This window comes from Cnephaeus nilssonii (assembly GCF_951640355.1).
Source record: "Cnephaeus nilssonii genome assembly, chromosome: X".
Taxonomy (NCBI): Eukaryota; Metazoa; Chordata; class Mammalia; order Chiroptera; family Vespertilionidae; genus Cnephaeus; species Cnephaeus nilssonii.
Genome location: NC_137071.1, coordinates 19068284 through 19090256, shown reverse-complemented (window position 1 = coordinate 19090256; position 21973 = coordinate 19068284). Strand labels below are relative to the sequence as shown.

General features: G+C 39.6%; 2 protein-coding genes across 3 annotated transcripts in view; one reads left to right on the top strand and one right to left on the bottom strand.

Annotated features, from left to right (window-relative positions):
* The window catches only part of DMD (dystrophin), a 2362317-nt gene that overhangs the window by 1872007 nt on the left and 468337 nt on the right, over positions 1-21973 (top strand). The window lies entirely within an intron of this gene.
* Positions 7264-7635, bottom strand: LOC307095569 (sperm acrosome membrane-associated protein 4-like; the record flags this gene model as incomplete). The annotated part of the gene is made up of 1 exon (XM_079764885.1): positions 7264-7635. The coding sequence occupies one exon, from the start codon at positions 7633-7635 to the stop codon at positions 7264-7266; it is 372 nt and encodes a 123-aa protein (XP_079621011.1).

The following is a 21973-nucleotide window of genomic DNA, read 5'->3' as shown; positions in this document are numbered from 1 at the left end:
GATCAAAGGCACCAAAGTCGGGTGCTGTGAAAACACCTCTGATTTCTTCTCTCTGTGCCAATTCTTGTGTCTGTGTGATTTTTTTAAAGGTTTCTTAACTTGTTAAATCTTAGTAACCACAACTGAAAAGTAAGAGGGTTGCTCCAGATTGAGTGGCTTTCAAACCATGCTTCAAGGCATTCTAGAAATACTGCAGGGTGCCTCAGAGGCCAGTGGGAAGAGGGGTCAGATGGGGTCTTCTCAAGGCTCCCGACCCTCCACTTCAACACTTTTATCTTTTATCTTTTTGATATATTCCACTTCTGAGTATGGCTTCATTTTTTAAAAAACACTTTATAATTTAGCAAATTTAATGGGAAATAAAAAATCCAGAGTTTGGAAATGACTCATTGTTTTAAAAACATACCAATCCACACATTTTCAATTTAGTGTAGAGTTCCAGAAATTCCCTGGTCCTTCCACAGCATTCCAAGTGTGCTAAAGAGTAGCAGTGGATGCCTTCTTTCTGTTCACAAATGTAAAACTTGATTCCATGCACCAGGAGGCCCCTTGTCTGCTGAGTTTTTAGCTAAACAGAGAATGATGGAAGTAGAGGGCAACATTGAGCATTTCTCTGCAGAGTCGTGTCTGATTCATTAAAAATCCAGCCTCTCCAGATAGATATTAATTACCTTCTGTTACACAATTTTTAAGAACATAATTCTTAATTATATCTCCAACTACTGTGTCATTTGACCATTTTTGAACTAAATAGTTACTCTATGGAATTCCATTTAAATAACTTCACCCCAGCTATTGCCATACTGTTAGTTTGTCTATTTTATACCCCGTGCTAACTTTGCATGGTGATAGCATTTCATTATAAACAGCCTTCATTTTTAATAATTATGTGTGTGTGTGTGTGTGTGTGTGTGTGTGTGTGTGTGTGTGTGTAGATTTCAATTTTCATATGAATTGAAAGCTCTTAATCTTCCCAGGGTTAGATTATGTTAACCATATTCAACTGCTATTTTTATTGTATTCTTTAAATCCCCTTCATCTCATACTCATACTGCACCAATGCATTTCTACTATCTTGGAATAAATTAATTACATTTATGTAATGGAAAATTTTACTGGAGAAATATAACCTGCAGTGTCAAGTTTTCTGTCAGTTTATCAGCTAGAACTGGTATGCTTTTTGAGGTATTGCCTTTTTAACAGTAGGATGAGAAAATGAAGATTGATATCCTTCAATATCCATTATTTATTTATTCATTTCTTCATTATGCAAACACATATTAGGAATATTCTATGTGCTAGACACAGGAGTGAAGATGAGACCAGGTCCCCACCTACAGGCATTTCCTAGTCTATGTCATAGATAGGGAACTATTCTGTTGGTAGGTGATATGTGACCCACATTAGCTTTGACAAGAGACATGATGGCTGCAGCAGCTAACTGGTAGAGAGCGGAGGCTACAGGGACTGTCCTGGCTATTTGGCAAGTCCCCAAGGAAAGGGACCAGCTATGCAAAAGACAACAGCCAAAGGTAAGTTGTAAACATAGGACTAATAACTAAGATGTGAATAACTAAAGGATGGGTATCAGGCAGGTTCTTAGTATGGGAAGGGAGGGAAAGGTAGGTTTTATCCAGAGAGAAGCAATCCCTAGGTAACAACTAGAGTCCAGTTCCTTAGGGAGAGAAAATGGGCAATGTATGGTCAAGTACCCAGGGTTCAAAACCAAGTTCTAACTCCAGTTCAATCAGGGCCCTGAGCTATAAACCACCATCAGAGCAGTCCAGCCTAAATGACTAAGGACCTAAGGAGGTTGCTAATGGGAGAGACTGCAGCTCAACTCGTGCCCACTGAATATCAGAGTTAAATTGATGTAACAAATGGAAAGAACTTAATATTGTATGTGGCATGACACAAGTAAGTCCTCACTAAATGTTTGCTGATAGTGTTGCTGTTGCTGCTGTTTCTGTTGTTCTGTTGTTATAAGAAAATAATCTAATGCAAGAGATCATGTGTTGGTGGACCTAGGACTCCTAATATTTGACCGGCTGATTTTTATCCACCCAAGATCAGACACAGTCATTACTTCAAGAACAGCAGCTGTAAAGAATCCAGAACAGGCAAAGAATAATAACTTGGCCACCATTTTCTATCTGGGTGACCTCTGTATACCTTAGTTTCCTTACATGCACAATGGAAATAATAGTACCAACCTCAGAGGGTTGTTAGGAGAATTAAGTGAATTAATATACTGGACTTGTATACAACAGTATCTGGCACATAGTGAGTGCTCAAGTACATCTCAGACCCTGTCTGCTAGTGGGTGCCCAGGTTCTGATACACTCTGGGGTAGGTGTAAGAAGGTCATTGATTTAGAACTGGGAATGACTGATCTTGCCACCTGCTGGTCCTTAGCAACTGTGGCTGGTAAAGTCCAGAGCAGTCAGGGGCTAAGAGAGCCTTGTCAGAAGTCATAAATGCCCATTTTCACAACTTGTATGGTACTTGTCATTTTTTCCCCTAGAACACTTTTTTAAGACAAAGGAAAGAGTACTGCAGATAGCACACTGTATTTTTTTTTCACAGCACATTTTCAAAAATTGTGATGAAGAAAATGTATCACCTCTGTGAAGAAACAGCATAAGGAAAATTATTTGCAAAATCTAATGGAAAGAAATAGGGTTCCTAATCTGAAACAAGTGTCAGAAGGAATTATCATATCATGATGAAGTCTAGAGCTCACACCAGTTACCGGAATGGCAGCAGCAACATTCATCTCACACCTCTTCCGTGCTGGCCCTGAGTAAGCTTCTGCTGAATTGCCTGGCAGGTTAGGATTGGTGAAGGCATGAGAGATAATAGGCTGTGGCCTAATGGCCCTGGGCCTGATGCTGGGTAGAAACAAGCAGGGTCTGACTTGATCTTGTATTTATTCGATGGAACCACCATATTTTTTAAAATCTCTTGAAGACTTATCTCTTTTTCCATTATACAGAGCAAGAGTCCTTAGAGCCCCGGGAAGACTTAGCCCTTTTCCATCCTAAGGGTAAGCTGCATCTAGATTTCTAGAGATTAAGAGACAACAGGCTTTGACCTTCCTTCCAGAAGCCCTTGCCTATTCACTCAGGGTGCCTTAAATCAGAATTCAATTTTCATAGTTCTGGGAATGTCAGAGCGGCTCTTGCTAACACTCTATGCTCTAGGAACCCAAAACCTGCTTATCCAGAATGTTAGAATCTACTTGACTTGCACCTTAACCAAGTGACTTGTCTCAATTGTCTTTTTCTCAGTTTCTTATGAAACTTGACCTCTTTTCTGCTTAGTTTAGGTATATGCTTAATTTTTTTGACCTAACCAAATTTCTAGTCCCGTCCCTGCCTTACTGTTTTCATTACTGATCAAAAATATGCTTTGACAAGGTCACAAAGAAAATACTTATTGGCTCACCGTTTATATTTGCACTCAAGATAACATATGGGACTGTACTACTCAAAGAATTTGGTGACAACTTTCTTATTATTCCCATATCTTATCAGTCATTAAGTCTTTTTACTTCATAAAAATGCTTTTAGCACTTTAAACACTTCATATATATATATATATATATATATAATATATATAATATATATATATATAATATATATGTATTATATGTATATATATAATACATATATATATATATATATATATTAGCATAGGCTAACTGCTGTATCAAACATTCTTCCAAATGTATGACTATAAAATGGCTTTTTTAAAAAGTGCATTTGTTTCTTATGTAAACAGTCCATGTTACTAGTACTAGTACATGTTAATCACTGTTAAGTGTGTGTGTAGGAAAAGAGGAATGGCAACCCACAGTGGCCAGGAAGGCTCTTCCATCTTCAATACTCATTTCCCAAGATTGCCCTTCTGAAGACATTCTGGAGCCAAAAGGGGAGATAACAGGAGGTCTGTCATGAAGGATGGCCCACATCCCATGCACTTACCTTCCACTAGCTAGAACTCAGTCCTGTGGCGACAGGTAATAGCAGAGAGCCTGGGAAACGAAGTCTAGTTTGGGACCTACAAAGAAGCAGATAAAGATTTCAGGAGCAGTTAGCAACCGCTGCCCCAAAATTCATGCCCTGCCCTACCTTCACAATACCCCTGCATCGCTTCTCAATAGCTTCCTCCCGCCCCAGGTTCTACATCTTTTTTTTTCTTTTTCTTTTGTCTAAAGTTTTACATATATCTCCTTTTCCCCCAATTGACCCCCCCCCCCCAGCCATTCCCACCTCGGGCAAGGCCCCATCACCCCAGTGTCTGCATCCATTGGTTATGCTAGTATGCATGCATACAAGTCCTTTGGTTGCTCTCTAACCCCGCCCCCAGTCTCCTACTACTTGTCTCGATCTATTCTTGTTCATCAAATTATGTTGATCATTATATCCCACATATGAGTAAGATCATGTGATATTTATCTTTCTCTGACTGGCTTATTTCACTTAGCATAATGTAGCATAATGCTCTCCAGTTCCATCCATGCTGTTGCAAATGGTAAAAGATCCTTCTTTTCTATAGCGGCGTAGTATTCCATTGTGTAGCTATACCACAGTTTTCTAATCCACTCATCTCCTGATGGGCACTTAGGCTGTTTCCAAATCTTAGCTATTGTAAATTGTGCTGCTATGAACATAGGGATGCATATATCCTTTCTGATGGGTGTTTCTGCTTTCTTGGGGTGTAGTCCTAGAAGTGGTATTACTGGGTCAAATGGCAGTTCCATTTTTAACTTTTTGAGGAAACTCCATACTGTTCTCCACATGGCTGCACCAGTCTGCATTCCCACCAACAGTGCAAGAGGGTTCCTTTTTCTCAGCATCCTCTCTAGCACTTGTCGTTTGTTGATTTGTTGATGATAGCCTTTCTGACAGGTGTGAGATGGTATCTCATTGTTGTTTTGATTTGCATCTCTTGGATGATTAGTGACTTTGAGCATGTTTTCATATGTCTCTGGGTCTTCTGTATGTCCTCTTTTGAAAAGTGACTTCTCAATAGTTTTGCTGAATTGGCCTCTCATCTCTTACCTAGAGCCTTAGTCCCCCTAAACTCTGCTACCCTTCAGCCTGATGTGACTTATCCTCTACTGCTCCAAGGATCAAAGTTCAAACTTCTTAGGTGAAAGCTTAATGCCTGGTCTCCTCTATAGCCCCATCTCCTACTATTCCCTTGCATAAATCCTTGACTCTGACCATAATGGAATTATTGTTTTTTCTAATTCACAATGATAACAACAAACACTGATGTGGCATTGGACACAGTTCTGACCAGTATATTAGCTCATTCATTTCTCATAATAACCTTAGGAAGCAGACAATAGTATTATCCCCATTTCAAAGAGGAAGAAACATACAGAGAAGTTAAGTAACTTGCCTGAGGCCCTATAGTTAGTAAGTGGTACAGCTTGAGTATCACCCAAAGGGTGAGGATACTGGATTAGTCATTGTATTATACTGCTTCTTTCAATGAAATTGAACATGCCATTCTCTCTTCCTTGAAATCCTTTCTTATTTCTTCATCCAATCCATACTCAAACTTCAAAAGTCAGCTCAAGTTTCCATCTCTTTTTGCTGGAAACTGTCTTTGACTTCAGTCTGATTTAGTTGCTACTCATCTATGTCCCCATAGTGTCCTGTGAATGACTTTTATCTCTTCCTACCATAGCAGTGGGTTTATCACCATTCTATAAAATTCCTAAGGGGATGTTCAACTGTGTATTTGCAATGTCCACATAATGTCCCAAATAGTGTTGTCTAATAGAAATACAATGCAAGCCACATATGTATCTTACATTTTCTAGTAGACACATTCTTTAAAAGTAAAAAGAAACAAGTGAGATTAATTGTAATAATATATTTTATTTAATCCAATATATATTATTATTTCAATATGTAATAAAAAATACATAGATGACATCATCTGTGCATTTTTCTGTTCTAAGTCTTTGAAATTTAGTATGTATTTTATAACTACTCCTCATCTCAGTGCAGATACTATATTTTCATTGGAAATACTTATTGGTGTTTAGATATCATAAAATTTACATTGAAAAAAAAGCAAATTCATATAACCAAGGTGTGCCAAACATACTGAAGTTTTTTAATAACTGAACAAAGTATCAGTGTTTATTTTTTCTATTTTTTCCATCACCATTTATCCCCCATACCCTCTTCCAGCTCCCACCAACCTCTCTCCCCCCGCCACAATGACAACACTGTGTCTGTGTCCAATGAGTTATTTCTCTCCTTTTTTGTTTTTGCTCAACCCCTGTACACATCCCAGATCCCCCAACCCCCACAGCTGTCAGCCTGCTCTCTATCTATGAGCCTGCCTCTATTTTGCTTGTTAGTTCAATTTGTTCATTAGAGTCCACATATGAGTGATATCACATGGCACTTGTCTTTCTCTGACTGGCGTATTTCACTGAGCATAATACTCTCCAGGTCTATCCATGCTGTCACAAAAGGTAAAATTTCCTTCTTTTTATGGCTGAGTAGTATTCCATTGTGAAAATGTACCATAGCTGTTTTATCTACTCATCTACTGATGGACATCTGCTGCTTCCAAATCTTGGCTATTGTAAATAATGCTGCTATGAACATAGGGGTACATATATACTTTTGAATTAGTGTTTTGGGTTTCTTTGGATATATTCCCAGAAATGGAAATGCTGGATCATATGGCAGTTACATTTTGAATTTTTGGAGCTAATTCCAGAGGGAAGGGGGGAGGGAGGGCAGGAGGAGATTAACCAAAGAACATATATGCATAAACTGTGGACACAGACAATAGTGCTGTAAGCCTAGAGGGGAGGCATGGGGGGAGGGAGTCAATGGGGGGAAAAGAGGAACATCTATAATACTTTCAATAATAAAGATATTTTTTTTAAATCTACATGCAGTTCAGCCAACTATGCCCTGTATTTTTTTAAGCAATTACCATTCACAATTTAAAGAAATCTGGCCTCTGGTCCTAGATTATCCAGACAATTGCCTCAACTCATCACTCCTCTTAGCTATAACAGCATGATAACTATTACTTATATCTAAAGTCTATTATACTATCATTAAAAAGTACTGTACAACTTTATCATCATTATTATTTTATTTTGTCTAGGGCCTCTGGTCATTTAAGGGAGTGGGGGGTGGGGGGAGAGGTAGGGGTCACAAGGAGCAGCGGAGCCCTGAGACCAGTCCCAGGCTCTGCCCTCCACGCTGGTCACAATCAATGAAGCAGCAGCAGCACGCCCAGCGCCAGGCAGGTGGCCCCCGCCTTCAGGCTGCCTGCGGGGGTGGGGGCCCTGTTACACAGTTCCCCATAATGGCAGGTAAAGGTGAGGCTATAGGTGACACTCTGATAGGTGACAGGCTTTTCAAGGCGACGGTATGAACTGATGTCCATGGTGCCTTTGTTGATGATGGGCCCGAGGCCTGGTGCCGTCCCTTTGCCCATGAAGCACTCCTTGTCATCGCCACAGGTCATGGGGATGCCAGGGTAGTTGGATGAGTCAGTCAGCTCACAGAAGATGCAGTCCACGGCGCCTGTCGTGACTGTGGGCAGAGCCATCACCAGGAGCAGTAGCCAGCCAAGGACCATGGTGGCCTGGTGGTGGTGGGCCTCCTGGAACTGCTGAATGACACTCCGCACGCCCACAAGACTTCTGCCCCTGGTTCTGGCCTCCCGGGGTCAGCACTTGGAGTGTCCTTGGTTCCCAACGCTCCGTGTTCCTCTCAGGAGCTTCTTCCTGACCACGGCTCTCGAGTCCCAGGGTCTCTGAAGCTTAACTGGGACAGAAACAGCCAGTGGCTGCTGCCCCACAAGAGTGTTTGTAGAGCGGAATGGGGTGACCTCACAGACCCCTCAGGGTTCCACTGGGCACTCTGGGGGTGAGGGCTTGGGTGGGGGAGGGGTGTAACAATCTGAAGGGCAGGTTGGCTCACTCATCTACCAGGGTGTGAGGTCATTGCCACCTTGCCTACATATGAACACTATGCCCAACACTTATCATCCTGGCCACTCAGTCTTAGGCTCTACTGGGAGCCGGGTGCTGCTCCTGCCCAGTGCCCATGGCGAGCCCGTTTCTCAGATGGGCAAACCAAGGCTCAGGAGGAGAAAGTGACATAGCCAAGGCCCTAGAGCCAGGATTATAGCCCAAGTTTATTTAATTCCAAAGAGGGCATTTATTGAGCCCCTGCTGTGTGCAAGACCAGTGGTGGATGCGTTAAATAGCCACCACTGTGAAGACAAGACTTGGAAGGGCAGGGATCACCACAGCTCCCAGGCTTCTAACATTGGGCACCATGCAGGGAGCTCCACCCATGTTTTCTGGTTGGAATCTTTCTACCTATTACCTGTCTCTCAAATGAGCAAACAGGCACACAGAGCAGGCACAGCCAGAGCCTGGCACACAGAAAGCTTAACAAATGGGGGTCATTATAGGAAGCAGCTGAGTCTCAAAACAGCCCCTGTGGGTGTCAGAAAATAAACTATGTCTCTTTCCAGAGGGGGAAACTGAGGCATCCCTCAGTGGGAACAGGCGGAGCCCCGGCTTAAACTCAAGTCTGAGTCCAGATGAAAATTTAAATATCTTAACAGATTGTCCTCATGGGGTAGGTACCTTGGTGGTCCCCATTCTACAGGGGGAATGTTAAGGCCAGACATTAGCAGGATTTTCTTATTTTTATGTTTTTTATTATTGTTGACAGCATTGCAGATGTCCCCCAATCCCCGCCCCCCACATTTTTCTCCCCCTGCTCCGAGGCCGGCCCTACTCTAGGTCTTCACCACTCTATTGTCTGTGTCCATTGGTTATGCATATATGTATATAAGTTCCTTGGATAATCTCTTCCCATCTCACCCCTTTCCCCCTGAGATATGTCAGTCTGTTCCATGTCTACATGCTTCTGGACCTATTTTGTTAATCAGTTTATTATGTTCATTAGATTCCACTTATAAGTGAGATCAAGTGATATTTGTCTTTCTCTGACTGGCTGATTTCCCTCAGCATATTACTCTCCAGGTCCCTCCATGCTGTCTCAAAGGGTAAGAGGTCCTTCTTTTTACTGCTGCATAGTATTCCATGGTGTAAATGTACCATGGCTTTTTTATCCATTCGTCTACTGATGGGCACTTTGGCTATTTCCAGATCTTGGCCTTTGTAAATAGTGCTACTATGAACATAGAGGTGCATATATTCTTTCTGATTGGTGTTTCAGGTTGCTTATGATATACTAGAGGCCCGGTGCACGAAATTCGTGCACAGGGGTGGGTGTCCCTCAGCTTAGTCTGCACCCTCTCCAACCTGGGACCCCTCAAGGGATGTCCAACTGCCCGTTTAGGCCCGATCCCACCGGGCCCGATCCCTGAGGGATGTCCGACTTCCTGTTTAGACCCAATCCCGGGATTGGGCCTAAACGGGCAGTCGGACATCCCTCTCACAATCCAGGACTGCTGGCTCCCAACTGCTCGCCTGCCTGCCTTCCTGATTGCCCCTAACCGCTTCTGCCTGCCAGCCTGATCACCTCCTAACCACTTCCCTGCCAGCCTGATTGATGCCTAACTGCTCTTCTGCCAGCCTGTTTGCCCCTAACTGCCCTCCCCTGCAGGACTGGTCACCCCTAAATGCCCTCCCTTGCAGGCCTGGTCCCCCCAACTGCTCTCCCCTGCAGGCCTGGGTCCCTCCCAACTGCTCTTCCCTGCAGGCTTGTTCGCCCCCAACTTCCCTTCTCTGCCAGCTTGATCACCCCTAACTGCCCTCCCTTGCAGGCCTGGTCCCTCCCAGCTTCCCTCCCCTGCTGGCCTGATTACCCACAACTGCCCTCCCTTGCAGGCCTGGTTCCTCCCAACTGCTCTCCCCTGCTGGCCATCTTGTGGTGGCCATCTTGTGTTCATTTGGGAGCAGCCATCTTTGACCACGTGGGGACAGCCATCTTGTGTGTTGGAGTGATGGTCAATCTGCATATTACTCTTTTATTAGATAGGATTCCTAGAAGTGGGATCACTGGGCCAAAAGGGAGTTCCATATTTAATTTTTTTGAGGAAACTCCATACTGTTTTCCACAGTGGCTGCACCAGTCTGCATTGTGACCAACAGTATGCTAGGGTTCCCAAACAACACTTGCTGTTTGTTACAAAGTATCAGTTTTTAAACTTATACTTGTGAATTTAAATGAATTTTTTTAAATTTCAGTCTCAAGCACCAGTGCTTATTGAATATGTTAATAACAATGTAGAAAATTGTCAGTGGTTATAATTGAATTTATAGGTCTCCACCCATCACATGCCCCATCAGCCAGATAGCCAAGTTTTGTATCACTAGGTGAGACTCCTATTTCTTTCCAGGCAGAAATAATTTCAGAAATTAAAATCATTTTTGAGGTAGTGTGACAAAATATCCATCAAAAGGTGAATGATGCCAGTTGGCATGGCTTAGTGGTTGAGCGTCAACCTGTGAACCAGGAAGTCAAGGTTAGATTCCCAGTCAGGGCACATGCCAGCCTTGCAGGCTTGATCCCCAGTGGGGGACATGCAGGAGGCAGCCAATCAATGTTTTTCTCTCATCATTAATATTTCTATCTCTTTCTCCCCTCCCTTCCTCCTTGAAATCAATTAAAATATTTTAAAGGTAAATGATAAACAAATGGTGGGATTTTCATACAATAGAATACTGCTTAGTAATGAAAACTTATCTTCAAAATATTAAAATTTTTCAAAATATTAATCTAAATGAAAGAAACCAGCTTACAACCCCCCCAAAGATACTGAACAATTCTGGTTTTATAATATAAAAGAGCAAGTTCATATACACCATAAAGTAGATCAATAATTGCCTAGAGACAGGTAGAGGGAGGAATAGATTAAACAGGGATGAGAAAATTTAGAAAGAATGGAAATATTTATTCTCTTGGTTGTGAGGATGGTTTCATGGGCATATGCATATGTCCAGAATGGTCAAGTGGTACTCTTTCAATAAGTGCAGTTTCTTTTTCTTCAATTATATTCCAATAAAGTTATAAAAAAGGACATTAAAATCATATTTCAAATTTTCAGACTCAGCATTTCAGTAGTGTTCTAATTTATACCAACAACCTCTTTCTCTTGCTTCTTTATATATAAACATTGTACAAAAGGTATTTTATAGGTCATGTAATATGCCCAAGAATGGTTTCTAAATTTTATGGAATTATAAGGACTGCTCACTTTCCTTCTACCTTTCAAGATAAAACATCTTCAGAGCAGTTTTCATCTGGAAGTGCTGTATTTGGGTGATTTCACAGTTCCACAACCCTGAGTTCAATATATGTTGGTGTATGAGCCACAGTGGCTCTTGGCTAATCAAGAGCATCTCCTTTTGCTATGCTCAGTGTTAGAGAAATGGGGAAAGTCAGCTGAATTTAGAGATTAAGTAAGAGACTCCAAGGCATACCTTTTGATAAGTCATAAATGATATCCTATTTATTAAAGCACACCTTAAGACATCCATAAAATCTCCTAATGAATGGTGTTTTACTTTTCCTTCAAAATAGTGAGAAAAGGTACTTCTGACTGTCCAAGTGAATAAAAATAATGAATCCTGATTGCTAGATATGTTTAAACTGATCTGTGAAGCAAGAGGAAAAGCATCTAGTTTGTGATAAGCATCTTTTAGACATCAGGGGACGTGTTGATTTAAGGGTCTGTGTTTTTTTTAATAACCAGTGTAGATCATGAGGCAAGCAGTTATTACTCAATTTTAATTTATCTTCTCTATTTGTATTCACTTATTTAAAAATGCCAATTTATGAATATTAAACTTGTAGGTTTTTCATAGCAATCTAGTGTTTGTTTTTTGATATCCAATTTAGTTATAAAAAGTTATCACAAACTGATCTCTATAATCTGTCTCTGAGTACCAGGTGCCAAAAATTTTGGATGATCGGGTTACTCACCCCTCCCATAAGTTACTAATACTTCCTCTTTTGAAATGCTCACATCATTGTTCAATGCCTGACTTCTTCACATAAAAGTAATAACCACAAACATAGGGACCACATCATTCTGTTTACCACTTTATCTCCAGTGCCTAGCACTATGACTAGGACATGAAAAGATGTTTACTCAATTTTATTCTTTACCTATTCATGCTGAGACAAAAGTTTTTGCAAGTATTCTGCCACCATTTGTGTAGATTCAAGCCAAATATGGCTCATAATGATATTGCAGATGATATCTCTGTTGTCCTACTCACAATTCCTCCTCCTCCTGCAATGCTTAAGCTGATTGACAGTGGCCCCTACTACTTATAACATTGACCTTTTAGGGGGTGCACTTGTCACTGCATTTTATATGATAGCTTTATGATGTTGAAGACTATTTCCTGTGATCATGCTGTGTTCTCAGATGGCAAACATAGATTTATTTATGCTTGTGATCCAAGGCAGGAAGTTAACCTTGAAAATGAGTTAAAATTTGAAAGGTAGTAAATCATAGGGCTGGGATTTGTAATTTATCTCAGTAAGAAATCTAGAGACCAGATGTGAAGGAAGAGCTAGAAATAAAATAAATAAATAAATAAAATAAAAAACAATTTGGTTCTGCTGCAACACTGATGTTAACTTGGAGCAAGTTGCCTTACTCTTCTGCACCTTAATTTTCTCATCTGGAAAATCAAAGGATTAACTATATCAAGGAAGGCAAATAGGTGGATGGCCTCCACTTCTCCCTCATTTGCCCGTAGGAGATGTCACTAATCAATAAGTCCTGTAATGGAATACTACTCAAGACAATGATACATGCAGCTACCACACACTAATGTAGTTAGCACATAGAAGAAACCTCTTTTTTCATCCCTAGGGTATGTAACCATTAAGATTCTCTACAGCTTTAGAAGTCTAATAGCCCTATTCAATGCATTAAAATTCAATAAAGAAGATGTGGTACATATATACAATGGAATACTACTTAGCCATAAGAAAACATGAAATACTGTCATTTGTGACAATATAGATGCATCTAGAGAATATAATGCTAAGCAAAAATAAGTCAATCAGAAAAAGCTAAGAACCATATGGTATTACTCATATGTGGGATATAAAATGAAACTCATAGACTCAGGCAACAGTACAGTGGTTGCCAGAGGGAAGGGGTTAGGTGGGGTAGTAAAAGGTAAAGGAGGCCAAATATATGGTGATGGAAGATGATTTTGACGGGGTGGTGAGCACACAATGCAATGCAGATCATGTATCCTAGAAATGTACATTTGAAACCTATATAATCTTATTAACCAATGTCACAATTTTTAAAAATTTATTATGAAATTTTTAGGTTATGACAGGTGACTTAAAGGGAAGATGTAAGTCAGATATCTAATTTGGCCGATCAAATAGATTGTCCAAATGGTAGATTGGTGCCATTTATTTAACTCTTTTACACAAGAGATGGAGTGTGTTTGAAAGAGAGTGGGTGGTGAGACAGGAGGGATGATACTAAGTTCAGGCTTGCATATATTGAGTTTGAGTTGCCCATGGAATGTATAAATGGTTATGTCCAGGCAGCTGGGTGTGTGAGCTGTACCTATGGGAAAAGTTCTGAGCTAGAGATGTTTACTTGTATTTTGTAAGTATGCAGGTAATGAAAACCTTGCAAGAGTTTGAAATGGTTTAGGAAAACGTTTGTATATAGAGAAAAAGAGAGTACCTAGGATTAAAACAGCAGCATTTCAGGGGTAAACAGAGAAAAATAAACTTGCCATGGAGACAGGGAAATTAAAAATTCAGTAGGTATGAGACAAACCAGGTGTGTGCAATGTTGCAGAATCTAAGGGAAGAGAGGTTTTTAAGAAAAGTAGCATTCAGAGTTGTCAGGTGCTATGAAAGAGACATCAAAGATAAGACCAAAATATATTCCATTAATTTAGCAAAAAGAAGGGTACTGATAACCATAATGTGATCAATTTCAGCATTGATTTTGGAGAACCTGGTAATTACTCAGTGGTAAATAAGGAAGCAAGAGTGCAGTGGGTTGAGACATTATTGAGAATTGAGAAAATCAAGGAGCAAGAATAAACCAATTATTTCAAGCCTTATGGCTATGATTCAAAAAGAGAAAGAACATAGTAACAGAAAATGGATGGAGGGGCAAGAAGAAAGGAATGGCCTTAAGACAAGAGGGATTTGAGTGTGTTTAAATGTCAGTGGAAAGGAGAAGTTAAGGATGCAAAAGAAATGAGGGATCATTAGTGGTCTCAGATAGGAATGAAGGCACATCTATTGCAACTATAGAAGAGGTGATAAAGGATAGTCATAGTTGCTGGTATTTTTGTAAGTTTAGTGAAAGGTTAAAATAGGGTATTGTAATTTTTTTCTCATTGAAGTGGAAGTTGTGGTTAAATGCAGTGTGATGGTAATGGTGTTAGAGTCTAAAATTCAAAGAAAGTGGCAATTTGAAATAGCTTCTCTGGGGTATTAGAGAAAGTGTTGACTACAGAATCAGTGAGCAATGGCATTCTTTTTGTTTTCAGTTTTAAGTATGTCTCATTGCTGCTAAGTTTATGAAAACTGTTTCAGAATCTTCCTTGCACTTCTATTTCCATCTCTTTTCCTTCTTCTTTCCTCACCTCCCCAATTTAAACCTTCCCTACCTTTTAAAATTAAGTGTACATCAACTATCATGAACTCTGCTGATAAAATGTACTGCAAAATAAATTTTTATTTTTTGGTTTGTTGGCTTGTTTGTTATTATTAATCCTAGGCAAAGAAGCCACCGTGCATAACATGATGGGTGCTATAGCAATTTAAGGCCATGTGGTTAGTCCAAACATAATATAGGCCCCAAAAAAGTCTGCCTTGAGATTTTAACTTCCAGGACATGTTTTCTACTTAATCAAGAGAACCTGGTAATTACTCAATCTCCTCTTAAATGATTTTCTTTTCTGTGCAAACAGTTTTTCCCTTTAGCTGATTTCTTAAGTGTTAAATTAAGAGAGATTCTCTCTGAAGGCGTATTCATCCTGTCCTAGAATCTCCACTGTGTCAGAGTTGTCCAACTTCCACAATGCTTTGTATTCAGAGTACCTGATTTAAGCCATGGTGTTATTCTTTTACAAGAGAAAACCTTAGGCCAGGCTATGACCATGTGTGTCATGTTCATCGCTGGACTTAGTATTTGTAGAATGAATGGATGAATGAATGGATGATGGCATATGATAATCCTATCATCATACTAGGAGAAGCCAGGAGAACTGCTGTGACTTGGAAAATTGAAGTGGTTAAAACAATCATACAGTAAACTAGACTGCTATTAAGAGAAACCAGCCTGGCCGGTGTTGCTCAGTGGTTGAGCATCAACCTATGAACCAGGAGGTCACAGTTTGATTCCTAGTCAGGGTACATGCCCAGGTTGTGGGTTTGGTCCCCAGTGGGGGTGGGGGGGTGCAGGAGGCAGTCGATCAATGATTCTGTCTCATCATTGATGTTTCTGTTTTTCTCCATCTCCCTTCCTCTCTGAAATCAATAAAGATATATATAGATATATAGATATATAGAGATATATATAGATATATATAGATATGTATATATATATACATGTCTATATATATATATATTATAAATAAGAGAGAAACAAGTGCTCCATTATTTAGTTACAGACCAAGGTTACCTACCATCCATCACATAACAAGATAAGGACACATATGTAATACCTTAATCAATAAAGAAATTAAAAAAAAAAGATTACCAACTCCTTGACTCTCATTATTAACCTTCTTGATGTTCTGAAGTTACTTGACTTTATTTCATAATTTATCAATTCATTAATCTATCTAATCATTTGTTCAATAACTCTTTACCAAAAACAAAAGCAGCTGCATACCAACTAGCAACCCGGAAGCTGGAGATACAGAGGTAAGCAAGGCAGATATGGTTCCTACCCTCAGGAGCAACCGGGCTAGCAGTAGGTTTCCATCCCAGTGTATTCTCTCTGCTTTTCTTTTAAAGGAAAGACCAATGTGTATAATTTGCCATATCTCTTTAAATTTCTAAGATTAAGGATTTTAGATATAAACCAGTTATTAATCCATGACTTATTAGTCAAAAGCCTGGATTTGTTGTTCATGTTCTTGGTATTTTTCTCCTTATGTCCCTGCTCTCCTTAGATATGAATAGAAATGTCTTGGAAGAAACTTTTGATTGGCATAGGAGCCCTGGGAAGCCATTGTTGTAAATGCAAACTCGATATTAAATGTCAGATATCAAATACATATGGAATAAATTACTTCTCTATAATGGAGAATTTAAAGTAAATTTCAAGAAAGTGAATTCTTTTCAATGGGTATGGCTGGCAAATGCAGAAACTTGATCTTCTTGCTGAGATGAATATTGTGTACAGATGACACAGAATAGGTGTTGTATCAACATTCACTTTCTCTCAATTTTTTAAAAAATATTTCTTTCAAGAAGCTATTCCAGGATATTTCCCTTGACAGTGTCCTAGCTCTTATCTCTGTTACACACAGGCTCACAAAATGTTTTCTTTGAAGGGCATTTTGCTATTGGCCCTCTTTTTTTATTTTCCTTCCCATAGTAAACAGAATAGAAGGTGTTTACTCCCTATGGTGAGAAGGCACCTGGGTGCACACGCAGTGGTATGAACCTCTGGCTTTTCTCTGCTCGCCTTTCCCTGAATATAAGAAACAGGTGCAGTGATCAATTCACTGCCCTCAGCGCACCCCAGGCAGGAAGGAGACACCATGTCACAGACCTTTGGTTACTTTCAGGAAGTGAGGAAGAAGAAAGGCTGCCTCAGCTGATAATGAGGAAACCTAAGGGCCCACTTTATGAATTGCTCTAGGTTTGTTCATCCTGATTTGCTCAGGACAGTCCCAGTTTATATTTGTTGTTCTTAGCATAAGTATTAATAGCACCTCTATATACTCTCAAAAGTATTTATGTTTGGACAATAAACTACTTATGTGGATCGAATAGTAGAAAACCTTGACCACTAGGGGATGGTCCGTGTTTACTATGTCAATATCTCCTGATGTTAGAACCTGGTGCTTTTTAGAAATGCAGCTAAATTATTAAAAACTTCAGCTCAATTTATGGGGTGCCTAGTATGTGCTCAGGGCTGTGTCCAGTACTGACAGCAGGGAGGCAATCTCTGTTCTCCAGGGTTCATCTCACACATGCAAGCCAGGCCTGAAAAAGCAAACTGTCTTCCTTAGTAACCCTTTGCTCTTCCCCATGTCTTTGCATATGAATCAAGTTTGTGATATTCCACTTTGGGGATTTTTTTGTGGGGGAGGGAAGCTTGAATGGTAGCGTGTCATGTTTTAATTAATGGAACATCCTGTTATGAAACTTTTGAATCAAATACTTTCCCTAGGCATCAAATGTGTTGTCAGTGAAAAGTTGACACCTAGATATGAGGAACAAAAGAGAGAAGGAAAGTAATAGTGAGATTTTTGTAAAGGATAAAGACATAATGTTTAGGTACTTTGTTGTTGTTATTTTGTTAGTCCTCACCAGATGATATTTTTCCATTGTTTGGTTGTTGTTTTTTAATCCTCACCTGAGGATATTTTTCCATTGATTTTTAGAGAGAATGGAAAAGAGAGAGAAAGACAGAGAGAAATATCCATGTGAGAGAAACACATTGATTGGTTGCCCCCTGCATGTGTCTTGATCATGGCCCAGGCTGGGGAGGAACCTGCAATCGAGGTATGTGCCCCTGACCAGAATCAAACCTGGGACCCTTCAGTCCACATGCCGATGCTCTAACCATTTCGAGCAACTGGCTAGAGCTGTTTAGGTATTTTCATGTGTTGCCACAATATAAAGTATCTCATAAAGTATTTTCTTTATAAATAAAACATCAGTCCAGAGGTACAAACCCCTTTGCCTTCCTGACTTCCTACCCTGCTTTGATAGATCTCATGTCTGTGACAATGAGCAATGTTGAGAAAACCATAGTTTTTTGTTTGCAGATATTTTAATGACTAAAGGAAGATATTGCCAGTACTAGAAACAAATAGAGAAACTGAGGGCCGATATAGCATTCACAGTTCAGTGCAGAAAAGAGAAACTACCCTAGATATGATAATCAGACAATATTTCATATAGAGGATTTGATGCATACTCAATCTTTGGAAAGGGTAGAGGAACAGATTTTATACTTGGCTTCTAGGATAGACTTCTAAAGCCAGATAGAACAGATCCACTAGAGAACTGCCATCTCTGAGGTACCACTGACAATGACCTGGAGGACAATTCTATACAACTGTGAACTAAGAATCAGAAAATTGATTTCTAGAGGTTACCATTTTTGTAGCTGATGTTAGCAACTGCTTTCTTCCACCCAGGAAAATGAAGAATGGATTTGAGAACTATGTTTTGGGAAATCTCATACTTCTACGACTAAGCTGACAACATAAACAGCCAAAAGGAGCAGGAGGATGGCCTCTAACTTCCACCTTCCAAATATCTCACAAGTCCCTCTACTTGATGTATAGTTCCGGACTTAGCAAACAAAAATAATGCATACAACTTACTTATACTAAAAAAAAAAAACAAACAACAAAAAAAACATTGTTTATCTGAAATTCAAATTTAATAGGTACCCGTATTTTACCTGATAACCCTAACTTATTAAAACCTAATTCATGTCCAGAATCCTAGATACATAGAAGCATGGCAAACACACATTTAAATTTCTAGCCTGTCTAACTAGAAGTCGGGTGGTATGGAGGTTTGGGTAAGACAATCCATAGTATTAAGTTAATAGTATTAACCAAAGTAGCTTTCCTACCACAAGCGGCTGAAACCTTTCTACCCCTGATACTTTTGCTAGCATCTGAATATTTTCACTCTGCATTCTTACACTCTCTGAAATCCTAGCAGTCTGTGCTTTATTTGGCTTAACTTAAATGTCAAAACCTCCCAGAATGTGAAAGTGGTCAGACTGTTTTGGGATTATGGTTTTCAGCAGGTAGGAGAGAAGGATTTATAGGGGCATAAGGAAATGAGGGAATAGAAAAGATTGGGCACCAGGAGGTGGAAATCAGATTTCCTTTGCTTACTGTTTGTATGGGGCATATTCAGGATTAAGGGAGGAAATACTGCTTCCTTTCGTACTTCTTTTTGTTCCCCAAAAGATGCACACTTCCCAAATCACATAAACTAAAGTAATGCTATCAGAATGACATAGTTTACCCATATTAAAGGTCAGATAGTTGTGTAAGTGCTGGCCCAAGACATATATGGCTATTGTCTCAGTGGAACTTTGACTTTTGGGTTCTTTTTTTTTTTTTAAATATATTTTATTGATTTTTTACAGAGAGGAAGGGAGAGAGATAGTTAGAAACATCGATGAGAGAGAAACATCAATCAATGGCCTCCTGCACGCCCCCCACTGGGGATGTGCCCGCAACCCACGTACGTGCCCTTGATCGGAATCAAACCCAGGACCTTTCAGTCTGCAGGCTGATGCTCTATCCACTGAGCCAAACCGGTTTCGGCGACTTTTGGGTTCTTAACCATTGACTTGCAGGTGACGGTTGGTTACAGAACTCTTTCTAAATTAGGGACTGCTTTACTTATTTCATGCGTGAAGATGTCAAAAGGAAGAAGGGTGGATTTGTACCATGTTAATTAACAATTTAGTGAGCGGAAATGTCAGCCTAGAGCATGAAAAGAAATACTGCCTCTCAGAGCAGTCAAGGATGATGAAAAGCAATCATGCAAGCACAATAGTGTTCTTCAGAAACATGGAAACTTTTTTGTTCCCCATTTTCCCTGGGATTTTCTCTTCTGAATTTAAAACAGTTGGGTAGTTCAAGTTTCAAGGCTACTGATTGTAACAGAAAATCAGTGGTAATTGGAAGCAGTGGGATGTTGGGAGAAGTAATAGAGGTAGCTGCTCTCCAAATGATCCTGCAGGACTTTTCATGGCAATGAAATCAAGCAGTGGAAGCTTGGCTGAGTGCAAGCAAACAGTCCTACAGAGAATGGTGCTGTCTCTTCAATCCTCTTATCTCTGGTGGTGAGTGGGAAGTAGGGGAATTAATTGACAGAAAACTTTGTCCAATAGTTGATGAGGGTTATTTGGCTAAAAGAAGTTATTCTGAAATCAAACTTCCCATGCATTGTTTGCTGTGAAAGCAAACTGAAAATAGCATTACATCTTCAATAATGGAGGTGAACTTTGTAGATTAACTTAACTTGTGACCTTTTATTTTTAATAAAGGAGGCTTATAAGTTGCTTTTATTTCAGAGATACAGTAGATCCATTTTCTCTTCACAAGTGTATGTTATTTTTCTGGTGTCTTACTCTTGCCTATGAAAACATTATTGCACTTAAAAGCTCAATAACTATTTGATGACAAATTCTTATCATCAGTAAGTTAAAGACCATGAAATTATTTTTACTAATTATATGTAATTTAATTTCACACATTTGATGTTATTTTAAAACACAGGAGTTGTTTTGTAACTCCCCAAATCACAAGGATAAATTTCACTCCATAGACTGTTTGCCAAATGAAATGTTTCATTTAGGCACAGGAAAAAAATAGTGGAATTCTCAATATTCTATATAACTCAGACACTATTTAGCATTTTTTTCTGTGAATATCATCATGGTATGTTTGAAAGAGAATACAATGAATATATGGTGTTTAAAAGGCCCCAATCTTCAAAATGCTTCAGAACCTATTTCACTATGATCTTAGATCTAAAATCTGGTCTTTTAAATGATTTGATTTGCCCTGAGTGTTAAAAACAAACAAACAAACAAAAAGCAACACCAGCCTGGCCAGTATTGTTCAGTGGTTGAGTGTGAACCCATGAACCAGGTTTGATTCTTGGTCAGAGCACATGCCTGGGTTGCAGGATCAATCCCCAGTGGGGGGTGGGCAGGAGGAAGACTATCAATGATTCTCTCTAGTCATTGATGTTTCTGTCTCCTTCTCCCTCTCCCTTCCTCTCTCTGAAATCAATAAAATAAAAACCACCACATGATTTTCCTATCATATAGGATTAGCTATCATTAAGTAAGCCTGCAGCCCAGTGAAAAATCATTTCACATCACTTGGTAAATACCATGATTTAGGATACTCATTGATAGAGAATCTGGGTAGGCAAAATGTTTGGGGGTTGGGGAAATTTCAAAGCATAAAATCTTATATTGATTGTATGGTGAAGAACAGTCTAAGTTACTATTGAGGTTTCAGAAATGAACTGCCCAAAGAATACTTTCTTGCTTTCTCAGGCACCAAGCAGTTTTCCAGGAGCAAACATTCATCCGTTCAGGGAGCTATGACCTATAGTTTCTACTTTTGTAGCAATTGCACCTAAAACCTTGAGAATAGGCCCTGGGATTTATGGAGATCCACTTCTCAGGGCAAGCAGGCCCTTTCAGCTTTCACTTGTCAGTTTGTTAGTGTTCGCCTTAGGATTCAAGGAGTTGCTTGCAGGCTCCGAAGTCAAAGATATAGAATGAATGGAGAAGGGTGCAAAATTTTGACTCATATTTATGGAATTCTCTGTCTAATAGAGAAGCTTTTTATCTTAATTTTCTTAATCTAGCCATTAGCATGAAACAAGGACATGTAATCTTACCAGAGTGAAATTGGGGTCATGCCATAGGCTAGCTGAATGAGCGCTCTATGGCATAATGATGTATGGCCACTGCACAACAATGCCTTTACCACATCAAATCTGCCCTTTAATTACATTTTAAATCTCATTTGAAGAGATTTTATCATTATGGAAATTGCTCTGTAAATGTGCCCATGACGAGACCCAATGAAAGTTTGCTGAAAAGAATTGAGTTCAGAGATAGATCAGCACTGAAAACATTAGCATCAGATGGAGTTTTCCTGGCTTTAGGCAAAGCAGCCTGTGTAATAACAGAAAATCTTCATCGACTCAGAGGTGCATTTTGCCCAGGTTATTATAGGGTG